Below are 15,611 nucleotides of genomic sequence, written 5' to 3'. Positions count from 1 at the left end.
GACTCAGTTATCTTTTCACTAACACATCTCGTCTCCGTGGTAAACCTGCTGCTCTGTGTGAATGAATGAACGTCGACACGATGACGGCATCGCAGCAGACCCCTACTGAGCGACGACTCCGAGAAACAATCACGTTAAACGTTACCTGGATGAGTTCTACTAATCCGTGTGTGTGAAAGAAACAATATAAACACAGTTCCTGTGTGAAATATAACTAAAGCACAATATCACCAGATCAGGTAGGAAACTCTGCGTCTCACGTGGTACTGAAACCGGACAATGAGCTATAAACCAAAACCTGCAGCAGTTAATCTGAACCAGACTGACACCTTTGGGACTTCGTCACCTTGTCGGTTTCAGCTGTCAGTTTGCGGTTTTCTTCTGTCAGCAGGTTTTTCTCTCGTTCATGTTTCTCCTTCAGAGCTGCGACGGCTTCATCCATCTCCGTCTGTCTGCAGGAACACAAAACAAAACCTGGTTCAGGACTCACCTGCCCCTCTCGTCTAACCTGGTTCAGGACTCACCTGCCCCTCTCGTCTAACCTGGTTCAGGACTCACCTGTCCCTCTCGTCTAACCTGGTTCAGGACTCACCTGTCCCTCTCGTCTAACCTGGTTCAGGACTCACCTGTCCCTCTTGGCCTTGTCCAGCTTGTCTCGGAGCTGCAGCAGCTCCTTGTTGGAGGCGAGCTGCGCCCCCTCGGACTCGTGCAGGTCTTTACGGAGGTTTTTTATCTCGGAGGAGTGGGTGGAGTCTCTCCTCAGCAGCTCCTCCTCGTAGAACAGGATCTTCTTATCGAGCTCCGCCTTCAGACGGGACAGCTCCTGCTGAGACTCCGCTCCCCCGGCAGTTGCTCCCCGACCCTGCTGAGACTGAGACCAGAACCAGAACCACAATCACCCCCTTCTATTTAGTTACTGTAAGTGTGTGTGCTCTTGTATTTCTTGCTTTGTGAGGACCAGACCACTGGTAGTGAGGACATTTCGTTAGGACTTCATTGAAACCACTACCCTTAACGGTCTGGTACTTGACTGATACTCTTATTGGTTCTCTTTCATAACTGTGCCGAAAACTAAAAATCAGATCTACAAACTAAATAGAAAGTACAGATAAAATAACCTTCCTAATAAGACTTCTTACTAATTTAGAACTGGTTCCGATTCAAAACCAGGTTTTGGGGAGCATCCCTAGTTCTGCATGTACGTGTCTTTATTCGAGAATGGGGAAATGGGTTCAGAGCATTTAATTTATTTATTATTTAATTTCTACCTTTCTCCGTCACCGCCAAGACATTTTGCTGTTTTATTTTGAGGTTATTAGGTGGTGGAGGGGTAACATTTAGATTTAGATCGTTACTGTCCCAGAGGGGGGTTTGTTTACACCGCCAGGACGACAGAGACAAAACATAAGATCTTCATGTGCACATTCACACGTCCCACAGCAGCGTCAGCGAGGCGTCACCAGGGAGGGCGTGCGGTTGGAAAAATATAATATAATATAATATATATAAATAAAGATACATACAGACGGGGACAAACTACAGGACGCAGCTGAAACACGTCAGCTGCCTCGGTGCAGCAGCGCTCCCTGAGGATCGGTCACCTGACCTCGTCTCGGCCCAGCGGGTCAGACAGCGCTCTGCAGCAGCGTCTCCATCAGACCAGATGGTTTAATATAAACCTTCAGATCTGCGTGGGGACGTCTGTCTCTGCTGCTGTCTGTCCTTCAGCTGGTGTCTCTACCTGCTGCACTCAGGTGTGTCTGACCTCAGAGACGAGCTGCTTAATAAAGGCTGGATATATAACTGAGGGAGCAGCTGGTGGAGGAGGCGCTCGTCCTCCAGCAGAGCTCCTCAGACTCCAGCAGCCCTGAAGCTGCTCTGGAGGCTCGTGGAGGCCGGACTCCACGCCGACACACTTCCTGTCACCTGTCTGCTGTCACCTGTCTGCTGTCACCTGTCTGCCGTCACCTGTCTGCCGTCACCTGTCTGCCGTCACCTGTCTGCCGTCACCTGTCTGCTGTCTGCCGTCACCTGTCTGCTGTCACCTGTCTGCTGTCACCTGTCACCTGTCACCTGTCACCTGTCTGCTGTCACCTGTCTGCTGTCACCTGTCGCCTGTCTGCTGTCACCTGTCTGCTGTCACCTGTCTGCTGTCACCTGTCTGCCGTCACCTGTCTGCCGTCACCTGTCTGCCGTCACCTGTCTGCTGTCACCTGTCGCCTGTCTGCCGTCACCTGTCTGCCGTCACCTGTCTGCCGTCACCTGTCGCCTGTCTGCTGTCACCTGTCTGCTGTCACCTGTCTGCCGTCACCTGTCTGCCGTCACCTGTCTGCCGTCACCTGTCGCCTGTCTGCTGTCACCTGTCTGCTGTCACCTGTCGCCTGTCTGCCGTCACCTGTCTGCCGTCACCTGTCTGCCGTCACCTGTCGCCTGTCTGCCGTCACCTGTCTGCCGTCACCTGTCGCCTGTCTGCCGTCACCTGTCACCTGTCGCCTGTCTGCCGTCACCTGTCGCCTGTCTGCCGTCACCTGTCGCCTGTCTGCTGTCGCCTGTCGCCTGTCTGCCGTCACCTGTCTGCCGTCACCTGTCTGCTGTCACCTGTCGCCTGTCTGCCGTCACCTGTCTGCCGTCACCTGTCTGCTGTCACCTGTCGCCTGTCTGCCGTCACCTGTCTGCCGTCACCTGTCTGCCGTCACCTGTCGCCTGTCTGCTGTCACCTGTCTGCCGTCACCTGTCGCCTGTCACCTGTCACCTGTCGCCTGTCTGCCGTCACCTGTCTACCGTCACCTGTCTGCCGTCACCTGTCGCCTGTCTGCTGTCACCTGTCTGCTGTCACCTGTCTGCTGTCACCTGTCACCTGTCTGCTGTCACCTGTCTGCTGTCACCTGTCGCCTGTCTGCTGTCGCCTGTCTGCTGTCACCTGTCACCTGTCACCTGTCGCCTGTCTGCCGTCACCTGTCTGCCGTCACCTGTCTGCCGTCACCTGTCTGCCGTCACCTGTCTGCTGTCACCTGTGTGTGTTAATGTGTGGATGTGGTTGTACGTTATGGTCTTACTGCACCTGTGTATGTTAGAAGGATTTAGTAAAACCAATAAAAACCTGATCACAAGAAGACTTGGAAACTTGGAAAACGCGTGTGTGTGTGTGTGTGTGTGTGTGTGTGTGTGTGTGTGTGTGCGAGTGTGTGTGTGTGTGTGTGTGTGTGTGTGTGTGTGTGTGTGTGTGTGTGTGTGTGTGTGTGTGTGTGTGTGTGTGTGTGTGTGTGTGTGTGTGTGTGTGTGTGTGTGTGTGTGTGTGTGTGTGTGTGTGTGTGTGTGTGTGTGTGTGTGTGTGTGTGTGTGTGTGTGTGTGTGTGTGTGTGTGTGTGTGTGTGTGTGTGTGTGTGTGTGTGTGTGTGTGTGTGTGTGTGTGTGTGTGTGTGTGACCTCTGACCTTCAGGCTCTGCAGCTCCGTCTCCAGCTGTTTGGAGTAAACCTCACTGTGCTCCCTCAGCTTCCTCTCCTTCGACGCCTCGGCCTTCGCATCGTCCAGCTGAGCCTCCAGCTGACAAACACACACAATGCTTTTATTCTGAAGATCCAAACTGCACAGGAAGTGACCCTGAAGTTAAACACTCAGCTGAATCTGGCTGATGATAAACCGTCAGCGACTACAGCGCCCCCCAGGGGTCACAAGGTGCATGGACAGCTTCACAAACAGAGTGAACACGTGACTGAACAGATTTAAGGGAGCATTTGAACAAAGACGTCAGGATTATTGATCTGACACCATTCATATACTGTAAAAGAGTTGTAGAGTAACGTCGTGCAGCATTTACATTTCCTGTGCTCAGAGTTGGGGTTTTACGTGACGGTGATCGCAATGATTTCTGTACTTAGTTTCATTATCAATTCATCTGCAGATTACTTTCTAGATCAATCAATTAATCAATCAATCAATCTATTCCCCCTGTGGCCTGATGATTGTGAAACACACTTCTCCAGTTTGTCACATTTGTTCTATACATACAGTAATTTACAGTACCGTGTGTTTAAAATATATTTTAAATGTATTTTATAAAGAGTTTCCGCTCGAGGATCAATAAAGTCCTTCTGATTCTGATCTTAAATATTTTATTACTGGACTTTTATTTTGACTTTATGAGACTGAACTTCCTGTCAGAGGAGGACGTTGTGAGGTGGAGGAGGACCGGACCGTAACTGGAGGGTGGAGGTCTCGTCTCCTGCGGGAGGAGGACCGGGCCGTCTCCTGCGGGAGGAGGTGGAGGAGGACCGGACCGTCTCCTGCGGGAGGAGGTGGAGGAGGACCGGGCCGTCTCCTGCGGGAGGAGGTGGAGGAGGACCGGACCGTCTCCTGCGGGAGGAGGTGGAGGAGGACCGGACCTCCTCCTGTGAATATCTGGTCTTTGGCGTCCTCTGGTGGCGACCAGGAGGAGGTGATCGATCCTCTCGTCCCTGATTCAGCTTTAATGAGCTGTTTTCTATCAGAATCAGAAACTTTATTGATCCCCGAAGGGAAACTCTTCTTCTTCTTCTTCTTCTCTTCTTCTCTTCTTCACCTGAAATCGTTCCGTATTGATTTTATTTCTGCACGTTTCATTTATCATCTCTGTGTTGCTGTTCGTTATTGTGACGATTACATTTTTATGGTGAAACTTTATTTTTGATCCTGGAAAATAATGTTGATCCAAAGTCCACTTACCAGCTTTTTTCTGGAGCTTTCAACCACATCTTACGGTTTTTCATCAGCGAGCCGAGTTTGCTCAGATAATGATCTCCTTCCTTCCTGACATTTCACGGTTTACGGTATGCGATGGCAGCTTTTACGCTTTAGCGGCCCCGAATCATCTCAGCCAATCAAATCTGTGCATCGCGGCTCATCTCAGCGTGAGACGGAGACGGGACGCGGGAGTCGGAGAAACACGTGGCGTGCTCTAAAAACAGGAAAGTAGACGGCGAAAAGAGCTTTTAATCCAGAAAGGACGGACACGTGCGTTTTCTTTTCGACCCCGGCCTCGGCCCGCGGCGGAGAGGACTCAGCCTTACAGGTACGCGCTCCACCAGGTGAGCTACCGGGCGCCCAGGTTCACTGTTGTGATGTGCTTTCATATATTAGCTTATCTGATAGCCGCATGCTAAGTGCTAACGTGCTAGCACACGGAGGACGGGAACTTTAAAGCTCCCGCGTCACTTTTTGTGTTTGTTTCCGACCACGTGGCTCGTGCTCGCGGACCCGAGACTCACGGAGGCAGAACAAAGAAACACACACTCACACATCCCTGTACTTCTGTCTTTGTGAGGACCGTCACAGACACAGTAACCGAACCCTTGAAACCAAGTCTGAACCTCTGAAGTTGTGAGGACCGGCCAAAATGTCCTCACTCTGGAGGTAAAAAACCTTTCAGCCCTCACTATGTAGCAAGCACAAACACACACACACGCTCAGTGCATTTAGTCTGATGATTTATATATTGTGTGTTTCGCTGTTATCTTTTTAATAACTGCTCGTGGATATACGAGAGTGAAGGCTGCCGACCTCGGCGACGTTCAACTCCAGAACCCTTCAGCTTCGAGCTTCTGACGGCAAATCAACAGTTTAGTGTATTTTATGAGACTGAATCAATAAATCGGCTGTCGTTTCCTTCTCTAAGGGCTGATGTAAAGATTATTATTATTATTATTGTTCAGTTCGTTAGAGAGTCGGTCCGGACCTGCTCTGAAGGTCCAGACCGAACTGAAGTGCAGGAGCTTCTGTTATGAACTGGCGATGTATAAATAAAACTGAAACTGCAGGATCTGGTTCCCCTTTAAACATTTAGCAACGTGGTTTATTGAGCAGAGTCCGAATCCAGCTCCCCCCCCGCTGATGAAGTCCATGAGGCGTGGTTGAAAGCTCAGAAAAAAGATGGTAAGTAGACCTGGAGTTAGGGTTACTTTGGTCAAACTCCTTAAATTGAACAAAACAAGAGGAAAGTTTTTACTAAAATATTTCATATTGAGCAGATTTCATTAAGTTAACTCAAGGTCCACTTACTAGCTTTTCTGGAGCTTTCAAGCACACCTCATGATCTTCATCAGTGGAAGAATTAGTGAGTAATCCCCCTTTTGGTATTAAGAGCACACCGTGAATGTTTCAGGACCGTCTCACCTCCTTGCGGTTCTTCTCGGTCTTGCGGATCTCCTGTCTCATGGCGTCCATCTTCTGCAGGAGGGCGTCCATCTCCTCCTCCTTGTCCCGGAGCTGACGGGACAGACGCTGTTTGGAGGACCGGAGGTCGGCCATCCTCTCCGACAGATCCGAGAACTCCTGCAGGGCCAACTTCCTCTGAGAGTGAGCCTCCTTCAGCTCCTTCGTCTGACTCCTCAGACGCTCCAGAGAGTCGGCCAGCTGCTGCTCAGAGGACAGGTGTGTGTCAGCGCACAGGTGTGTGTGTCAGCGCACAGGTGTGTGTGTGTCAGCGCACAGGTGTGTGTGTGTCAGCGCACAGGTGTGTGTGTGTCAGCGCACAGGTGTGTGTGTCAGCGCACAGGTGTGTGTGTGTCAGCGCACAGGTGTGTGTGTCACAGGTAACACTACTGATATTACAATATAACAATGATGCTAAATAATAATACATTATCAAATACTACTATAAATATACTACCAATATTATAAAATTAGTAATCTTCTCGTTCAGAACATCGGACCCCAACAGACCCGATCCTGACAGACCTGAAGATATTAGACCCGATCCTAACATCGTGGTCATTATGGCGAACCACCTGATCAGCGCACACAGACCTGAGACCAGTATTAGAGATGTGATGTACCTTGTGGACTTCGTCTTTCTCCTGTCTCAGTGTCTTCACCTGCCTCTCCAGGGTCTTCAGTTTGGAGGCGGAGCTCTCGTAGTCCTGTCTGAGTGTGACCGCCTCCTCCAGTTGGTGTTCCAGCCTATCAGAGTCTACCACAACAGAGGGACGGGGCTTACTCACCTGACGGATGCCGACTGCTAAAGATGACCAAAAACAAAACTGCTAATCCTTCCTACTACTGCTGCTAGTACTAGTACTGCTGCTAGCGCTAATGCTAGTACTGCTGCTAGCGCTAATGCTAGTACTGCTGCTAGTACTGCTGCTAGTACTAGTACTGCTGCTAGCGCTAATGCTAGTACTGCTGCCAGCGCTAATGCTAGTACTGCTGCTAGTACTAGTACTGCTGCTAGCGCTAATGCTAGAACTGCTGCTAGTACTAGTACTGGTACTAGCATTATTAGGGCTACTGCGACTGTAGTACTGCTGCTGATACTGCTGGTTGTGATACTGCTGGTTGTGATACTGCTGGTTGTACTAGTACTGTAACTGGTACTAACACTGGTACTTGACTAGTACTGATACTCCTGGTTTATCTTGTGTTGCTGCCGGTACAGAACGACTAACGCAGCTACTAACTGCTGATATTGCTATGTTTCCTGGCACGTCTGCTGCTTTTTACGTTGACACGTTTTGAGAAAAGCGTGATTATAAAACTGCAGCTTCTGGTAACGAAGTTCTTCACTGCATCACTCCCCAAACTATCACCAGCGCTCTGACCTGCCAGCTTCTTCTTCAGCCGTTCGATCTCCTCGTTCAGCTTCTTGATCTCTTTGTCTCGAGTCAGAGTTCCTCCTCGAGTCGGAGCCTGCAGGGCCTGAGTCGACTCTACGGACGCAGAGGTCAGAGGTCAGGAGTACTGCATCCAATCCCGTACAGCTGAATGTCATTGGTGCTTTTAATTAAAGCGTTTAAAATGCGTCGGCCTCACCCTGCAGTTTGCGGTTCAGCTCCTGTTTCTCCTGCTCCAGTCGGCGGATCCTCCTCTCAAATGCCTCCACCTCCTGCCCTCCTCCTCCCCCCTCCTCCTGGCGGAGGCCGAGCCCCGCCCGGCTGACGGAGCCACGGTCGGCGAAGCAGCTGTCGGTGGTGTAGGTGAAGCCAACGAAGGGGAGGTGCTGACCAGTGAAACCAGTGTGAGACATTGGAGGGGTGATGTCCTGCAGGAAAAACACTCGGTCAGACTGGACTCGATATTCTTTAAATGTACGTGTACACACGAAGGCCCGACACACTCAGACTTGACTGGTTAATAATGGGAACACTGGTGCACTGTGACTAACTGGTTTGCAACCAGTATTGTTGGTTTATTACTTAACAGTAGTCCTCACCGGGTTCTTGAGGACGTCATCGTCTACGTCGAAGTTGGAGGTGTCGGTGGGCGAGGACACATCAGGGATGTACGGGGCCTCGGCGGACCGGATGTTGTCCCAGTCGATCCCGCTGAAGAACGGGTGGCTCTTGAAGTCGGAGATCCCGTTCAGACCGAGTCGACGTTCCCGCGAGCAAAGCAGGCGCTGGATCAGATCTCTGGCGTCCTCGGACACGTCGGTCACATGGGAGGGGAACTGGAAACGCTCCTGGAGACAACCACAGAAGAAGAAGTGTGAGAGGAAAACACTGAGGACAGTGGAGTAAAGAAGATGGAGAGACAGAGAGAGAGTTTACACAGTTTACCATTAATAATCAATAATCATTGATCACAGTGAGAGTTAAACCTGCCTGGGTTTAACCACAACAGCATCAGGGAGTTTCAACACGGCCGTGAACGCACTCAAAGAAAAAGCTCGAAGAGCTCTAAATGCAATTAAGAGAACATTTTATAATTTTCAAATTAAAATGTTTTAAAATATGTGATAGTGTCATCCGGCCCACTGCGCTGTCTGGTGGTGAGTCTGGGGTCCACTCACCAGAGCTTTACCCGCCGGGACAAACGTCCAGCAGAGTCTCTACATGCAGGACTCTGCAGATACATTTCACACAGAAAAACACCAACATGTGGAGCAGAATCAGGCAGAGACCCGCTGATACTTAACATCCAACAGAGAGCGCTCACATGTTTTAATCACCTTAAATCCCCCGAGACCCCCTCCATCCCAAAGACCTCCAGACCCAGGAGCTGAGCCCAGAACAGAGTCCCCTATGTCAGCTGGTGCTGAGACTACCTGCCCCCCCTCAGACACTCGGACCAGTCTCACAGCAGCACTGCTTTCCAAACACCAATCAGAGGACACACACACACACACACACACACACACACACACACACACACACACACACACACACACACACACACACACACACACACACACACACACACACACACACACACACACACACACACTCACACACACAGGATATACTATATATATAATTAATATTTATCTCAATCTTAATGTGTTAATGTTCATGTGACTTATTGTGCTGAATTTGGACAAATTATATTTTGATGCTTTGGTGCCAATAAAGAGAGAGAGACAGGCAGAGAGACAGACAGACAGACAGACAGACAGGCAGAGAGACAGACAGACAGGCAGGCAGAGAGACAGACAGGCAGAGAGACAGACAGACAGACAGACAGACAGGCAGAGAGACAGACAGACAGGCAGGCAGAGAGACAGACAGGCAGAGAGACAGACAGACAGGCAGGCAGAGAGACAGACAGGCAGGCAGACAGACAGGCAGACAGGCAGAGAGACAGACAGGCAGAGAGACAGACAGGCAGGCAGACAGACAGACAGGCAGAGAGAGAGACAGACAGGCAGGCAGAGAGACAGACAGGCAGAGAGACAGACAGGCAGGCAGACAGACAGACAGGCAGAGAGAGAGACAGACAGGCAGGCAGAGAGACAGACAGGCAGAGAGACAGACAGACAGGCAGGCAGAGAGACAGACAGGCAGAGAGACAGACAGGCAGACAGGCAGAGAGACAGACAGGCAGAGAGACAGACAGGCAGAGAGACAGACAGGCAGGCAGAGAGACAGACAGAGGCAGGCAGAGAGACAGACAGGCAGAGAGACAGACAGGCAGGCAGAGAGACAGACAGGCAGAGAGACAGACAGACAGACAGACAGAGAGACAGACAGGCAGGCAGACAGACAGACAGGCAGGTAGAGAGACAGACAGGCAGAGAGACAGACAGGCAGACAGGCAGAGAGACAGACAGGCAGAGAGACAGACAGGCAGAGAGGCAGAGAGACAGACAGGCAGAGAGACAGACAGACAGGCAGAGAGACAGACAGACAGAGAGGCAGAGAGACAGACAGGCAGACAGACAGACAGGCAGACAGACAGACAGGCAGAGAGACAGACAGACAGACAGGCAGACAGACTGACAGACAGGCAGACAGACAGGCAGGCAGAGAGACAGACAGACAGAGAGGCAGAGAGACAGACAGACAGACAGACAGACAGACAGACAGACAGGCAGACAGACAGGCAGGGGGATAATGAGGCAGAAAGCAGGACAGCGGCTCGTTCGTCCACTGAGAGACGAGCTCAGATTTAGAAAAGAGGAAGTAGGACGAGAGTCTGGAGACAACAGACCTGGAAACAGCTGATCGTCTCAGGCTGGTGATCATTCGGTGTTCTGCTTTATTGTTTGCGAGACGACTAAATTCAGTTTTCACAGCGAAAGAACTTATATTTAGTTTGACGGAAATCTGACACATTTTGAATTATTGGCCTTTGTTCTATTAAAAGAAACATGAATCTTAACTGGATGAACATTAGTGGCTTTTTGAAATGAACTGGGAACTGATCCACAGAGGAACTCGTGGTTCTGACCTCGTGGTTCATGATCTTGCCGTAGGTTTCCACCAGCGACTCGGCGTAGAACGGCGTTTCTCCGTACAGCATCTCGTACATGCAGACCCCCAGAGACCACCAGTCACACTCCGGTCCATAGCGGCCCATCCCGTCCTCCATTGCCTGCAGGATCTCTGGGGAGATGTAGTCCGGAGTGCCCACCGCCACCGAGGACTGCACCTGCACCGAGACCACCAAATCTGTCACTGGAGGACTGATAAACCAAATCAGGTTAAAGCCAACACGATGACTTGTAAGATCTGTAAGAGTGTGTTACCGTGCCGTCCTCCATCATACGGAGACAGGACCCGAAGTCAGCCAGCCGGATGTGACCGTTAACGTCCAGCAGGACGTTGTCTGGTTTAATGTCTCTGTGACACAAAAACACATTCAAACATTCAAACAAACACATTCAAATCTGTCAAACTAATAATGGAAACAGGTCAAAGACAGAAAGGAGGTCAGAGCTGAACTGTGATACACCTTCTTCTTCTACTCTCATCCTGTCGGATCGACAACCCAGAAGAAGAAGAAGAAGAAGAGTCTCAATGAGACTTTTTACCTGCTTCGATCATATGAAAACCTAAAAATAAAGTTATTGGTAGAATCGCTTTTGGCAGACAGACAGGTTGTTATGGTACCAGTCAGACTGAAGACCAACGCCACAACTGTGGAGTCAGGCTGGGAGGAGGTCTGACAGGCTGGGAGGAGGTCTGACAGGCTGGGAGGAGGTCTGACAGACTGGGAGGAGGTCTGACAGGCTGGGAGGAGGTCTGACAGGCTGGGAGGAGGTCTGACAGGCTGGGAGGAGGTCTGACAGGCTGGGAGGAGGTCTGACAGACTGGGAGGGAACGCAGCTCAGACTGTGTAGAAACTGGAATGGAACAGGGCCGAGTGTCAGTCTCTTCACAGGAAGGTGGAGGCTGAGCTGGACAGGACATAACTACATTTCCCAGAGGACACTGCTGCCAGGAAGAGCCCACTTCCTCTGACACACGCACATGCACAGTGTTACCAGTGTAACCAGCATAACCAGTCTAACCAGTCCAACCAAAGTAACCAGTCTAACCAGAGTAACCAGTGTAACCAGTACAACCAGCATAACCAGTCTAACCAGTCCAACCAAAGTAATCAGTCTAACCAGAGTAACCATTCCAACCAGTGTAACCAGTACAACCAGCATAACCAGTGTAACCAGCGTAACCAGTCTAACCAGTCCAACCAGAGTAACCTGAGTTTTAAACAGTATTGCACGTGCTGACGTGCTGCGGTAAGCGTATTGTGTCATTTCCAGTCACCGGTGTTTGTGTTTTACTAGCAGCGTATTTCTGCTGCTCGAGCTCATCACAGTTAATTTTGTACGATTCTTCATTATAGTGACTAACTATCTGCTATAAACTAGTTCTGCTCAAGCACTCATAGCTATCGCCTTCTTTTAACGACTTTCTCGCTAATCCCGCAGTTTACACGCTATTCAGTTTTGCTAGCCACCATTCTTTAGCTTAGCAGCTAGCGATGGCTTCTCTCTCTCCCTCTCACTCTCCTTCTCTCTCTTGCTTGGTGTGTCAGATGTTTAGCTATTCCTCTGCCTCCTTTAGTGAAAATGGTACATGTAATAAATGTATCGTAGAAAAGGTTTCAGTCGTAGTCGTCTGGACACTGTTTTAAGAATCAAGACGTTTCGGCTCCCATCCGGAAGTCATTCTCAATTGTGAAAATGGTCTGAGAACTCAGAGATTTAAGCTACTCTGTGTTGCTTAAGCCCCACCCTCATGGAGGAGTCTACCTGGAGCATGTGATTGGCATTAAAGGAGCCGCACTAAGCTGGTTTAAATCCTATCTATCAGATCGATCTCAGTTTGTACATGTTAACGGTGAGTCCTCCGTGCACGCCAAAGTTAGTCACGGAGTTCCACAAGGTTCTGTGCTTGGACCGATTCTATTCACCTTATATATGCTTCCTCTAGGCAATATTATTAGGAAACACTCCATAAACTTTCATTGTTATGCAGATGATACCCAGTTATATCTATCAATCAAGCCAGATGAAACTAACCAGTTAACTAAACTTCAAGCATGCCTTAAGGACATAAAGACCTGGATGACCTGCAACTTTCTGATGTTAAACTCAGACAAAACTGAAGTTATTGTACTTGGTCCCAAACACCTCCGAGACTCATTATCTAAAGATATAGTTACTCTAGATGGCATTGCCCTGGCCTCCAGCAGCACCGTAAGGAACCTCAGAGTTATCTTTGATCAGGATTTATCCTTTAACTCCCACATGAAACAAACTTCAAGGACTGCCTTCTTTCACCTACGCAACATCGCAAAAATCAGGCACATCCTGTCTCAAAATGATGCCGAAAAACTAGTTCATGCATTTGTTACTTCTAGGTTGGACTGCTGCAATTCCTTATTATCAGGCTACACGAATAAGTCCCTTAAGACTCTCTAGTTGATCCAGAACGCTGCGGCACGTGTACTGACAAGAACTAGGAAAAGAGATTTCTCCAATATTAGCTTCTCTGCACTGGCTCCCTGTAAAATCCAGAATAGAATTTAAAGTCCTTCTCCTCACCTACAAAGCTCTTAATGGTCAGGCACCATCGTATCTTAAAGATCTCATAATACCTTATTACCCGACTAGGACACTGCGCTCCCTGGATGCAGGGTTACTTGTGGTTCCTACAGTCTCCAAAAGTAGACCGGGAGCCAGAGCCTTCAGTTATCAAGCTCCTCTCTGTGGAACCAGGTCCCAGTTTGGGTTCGGGAGGCAGACACCATCTCCACATTTAAGAGTAGGCTTAAGACTTTCCTCTGTGATAAAGCTTATAGTTAGGGCTGGCTTGGGTGAGCCCTGAACCATCCCTTAGTTATGCTGCTATAGGCCTAGACTAGGAGACTTCCCATGATGCACCTCTTTCCTCTCTCCTCTCCATCTGTGTGCATTTTTATCCATTACTGCATGTTACTAACTCGACATCTTCTCTCTCCCGAAGTTCTGTGCTTTCTCGTTTCTCTCCTCTCTCCTTCTGTCGCTTTCAGCAGGTATTTCTGCCTCCGGAGCTGCAGAGTCTGGATCTGTGGTTGTGGGCCACCTGCTGCCCCCATGTTCCTGCAGAGTCTGGATCTGTGGTTGTGGGCCACCTGCTGCCCCCGTGTTCCTGCAGAGTCTGGATCTGTGGTTGTGGGCCTCCTGCTGCCCCCGTGTTCCTGCAGAGTCTGGATCTGTGGTTGTGGGCCACCTGCTGCCCCCGTGTTCCTGCTCGACAACTGCTGCTACAGTTGTTGTTATTGGCTCTGTTACAAATGCTGACATTATTATTCCTATAGCTGTCATTCCTATTATTATTATTAATTTCTTAATATTAACACTACAATTACAATTCTACTATTTAAAAAAAATATTCTAGGTGGTATTTGCATTGTGCCCCCCTCCCCCAAAAACCTCTCCCTCTCTCTCTCTAAACCTAACATGGCAGCGGTGGATGGCCGCCCACCTCGAGTCTGGTTATGCTCGAGGTTTCTGCGTCTTAAATTAAGTTTTTCTTTGCCACTGTCACCAAATGCTTGCACATGGAGGGATTTGTTGGGTCTCTGTAAATAATATTATAAAGAGTTCGGTCTAGACCTGCACTATAGGAAAAGTGCAATGAGATAACTTCTGTTATGACTTGGCGCTATATAAATAAAATTAACCAGTACAACCAGACTAAGCAGTATAACCAGTGTAACCAGCGTAACCAGTACAACCAGTGTAATATAGTGTTGTGATGCCATCATCTTCCTGCTGAACCGCATCTACACCCACCTGGACAAGCCGGCAAGGTGAGGATCATGTTTTTTGACTTTTCCAGTGCTTTCAACACCATCCAGCCTGCCGTGCTGGGGGAGAAGCTGGCAGCGATGCAGGTGGATGCCCCCCTCGTGTCCTGGATTGTGGACTACCTGACTGGCAGACCACAGCACGTGCGCCTGCAGCACTGTGTGTCGGACAGCGTGGTCAGCAACACTGGGGCCCCTCAGGGGACTGTCCTCTCTCCCTGGGGCCCCTCAGGGGACTGTCCTCTCTCCCTGGGGCCCCTCAGGGGACTGTCCTCTCTCCCTGGGGCCCCTCAGGGGACTGTCCTCTCTCCCTTCCTCTTCACCATCAACACCACAGACTTCAGCTACCACACAGAGTCCTGCCACCTTCAGAAGTTTTCTGAGGACTCTGCTGTGGTGGGATGTATCAGCGGTGGTGTTGAGACTGAGTTCAGGGCTGTGGTGGGGAACTTTGTCTCATGGTGTGAGCAGAACCATCTGCAGCTCAATGCGACAAAGTCTAAGGAGCTGGTTGTGGATCTACGGAGGGCCAAGGCACCAGCGACCCCGGTTTCCATCCAGGGGGTCAGTGTGGACATTGTGGAGGACTACAAGTACCTGGGAGTACACATGGACAATAAACTGGACTGGACCAAGAACACTCAGGCTGTTTACAGGAAGGGCCAGAGCCGCCTCTGTTTCCTGAGGAGGCTGAGGTCCTTCAACATCTGCCGGACAAGGCTGAAGCTGTTTTATGAGTCTGTGGTGGCCAGTGCTATCCTGTATGCTGTTGCATGCTGGGGCAGCAGGCTGAGGGTAGCGGACGCCAACAGACTCAACAAACTGATCCGTAAGGCCGGTGGCATTGTGGGGGTGGAGCTGGACTCTCTGGCGGTGGTGTCAGAGAGGAGGATGCTGGGTAAACTACACGCCATCTTGGACAGCGTCTCCCACCCGCTCCATGACGTGCTGGTCAAACAAAGGAGCTCCTTCAGCGGAAGACTCATCCCCCCACAATGCACCACAGAGCGCCACAGGAAGTCATTCCTGCCTGTGGCCATCAGACTCTTCAACTCCTCCCTCTAAGTGTCAGTGTGTATGACCCGAAGGCACTAAACTGGACATTGATCATTACATCTCTGCA

The 15,611-nt window shown here is 50.1% G+C and overlaps 1 protein-coding gene across 1 annotated transcript in view; it reads right to left on the bottom strand.

Annotated features, from left to right (window-relative positions):
- Nucleotides 1-15,611, bottom strand: part of cdc42bpb (CDC42 binding protein kinase beta (DMPK-like)) — a 59,532-nt gene that overhangs the window by 21,365 nt on the left and 22,556 nt on the right. Inside the window, 10 exon segments of the mRNA XM_044168269.1 lie at nucleotides 347-452; nucleotides 627-871; nucleotides 3,434-3,544; nucleotides 6,149-6,391; nucleotides 6,811-6,944; nucleotides 7,573-7,680; nucleotides 7,784-8,012; nucleotides 8,184-8,432; nucleotides 10,640-10,840; nucleotides 10,938-11,031. Of these exon segments, the coding sequence (XP_044024204.1) occupies nucleotides 347-452; nucleotides 627-871; nucleotides 3,434-3,544; nucleotides 6,149-6,391; nucleotides 6,811-6,944; nucleotides 7,573-7,680; nucleotides 7,784-8,012; nucleotides 8,184-8,432; nucleotides 10,640-10,840; nucleotides 10,938-11,031 (1,720 nt within the window).

This window comes from Siniperca chuatsi, linkage group LG16 (assembly GCF_020085105.1).
Source record: "Siniperca chuatsi isolate FFG_IHB_CAS linkage group LG16, ASM2008510v1, whole genome shotgun sequence".
Lineage (NCBI taxonomy): Eukaryota > Metazoa > Chordata > Actinopteri > Centrarchiformes > Sinipercidae > Siniperca > Siniperca chuatsi.
Note: the sequence above shows the minus strand (reverse complement) of the source record. Positions and strands in the feature narration are given on the sequence as shown.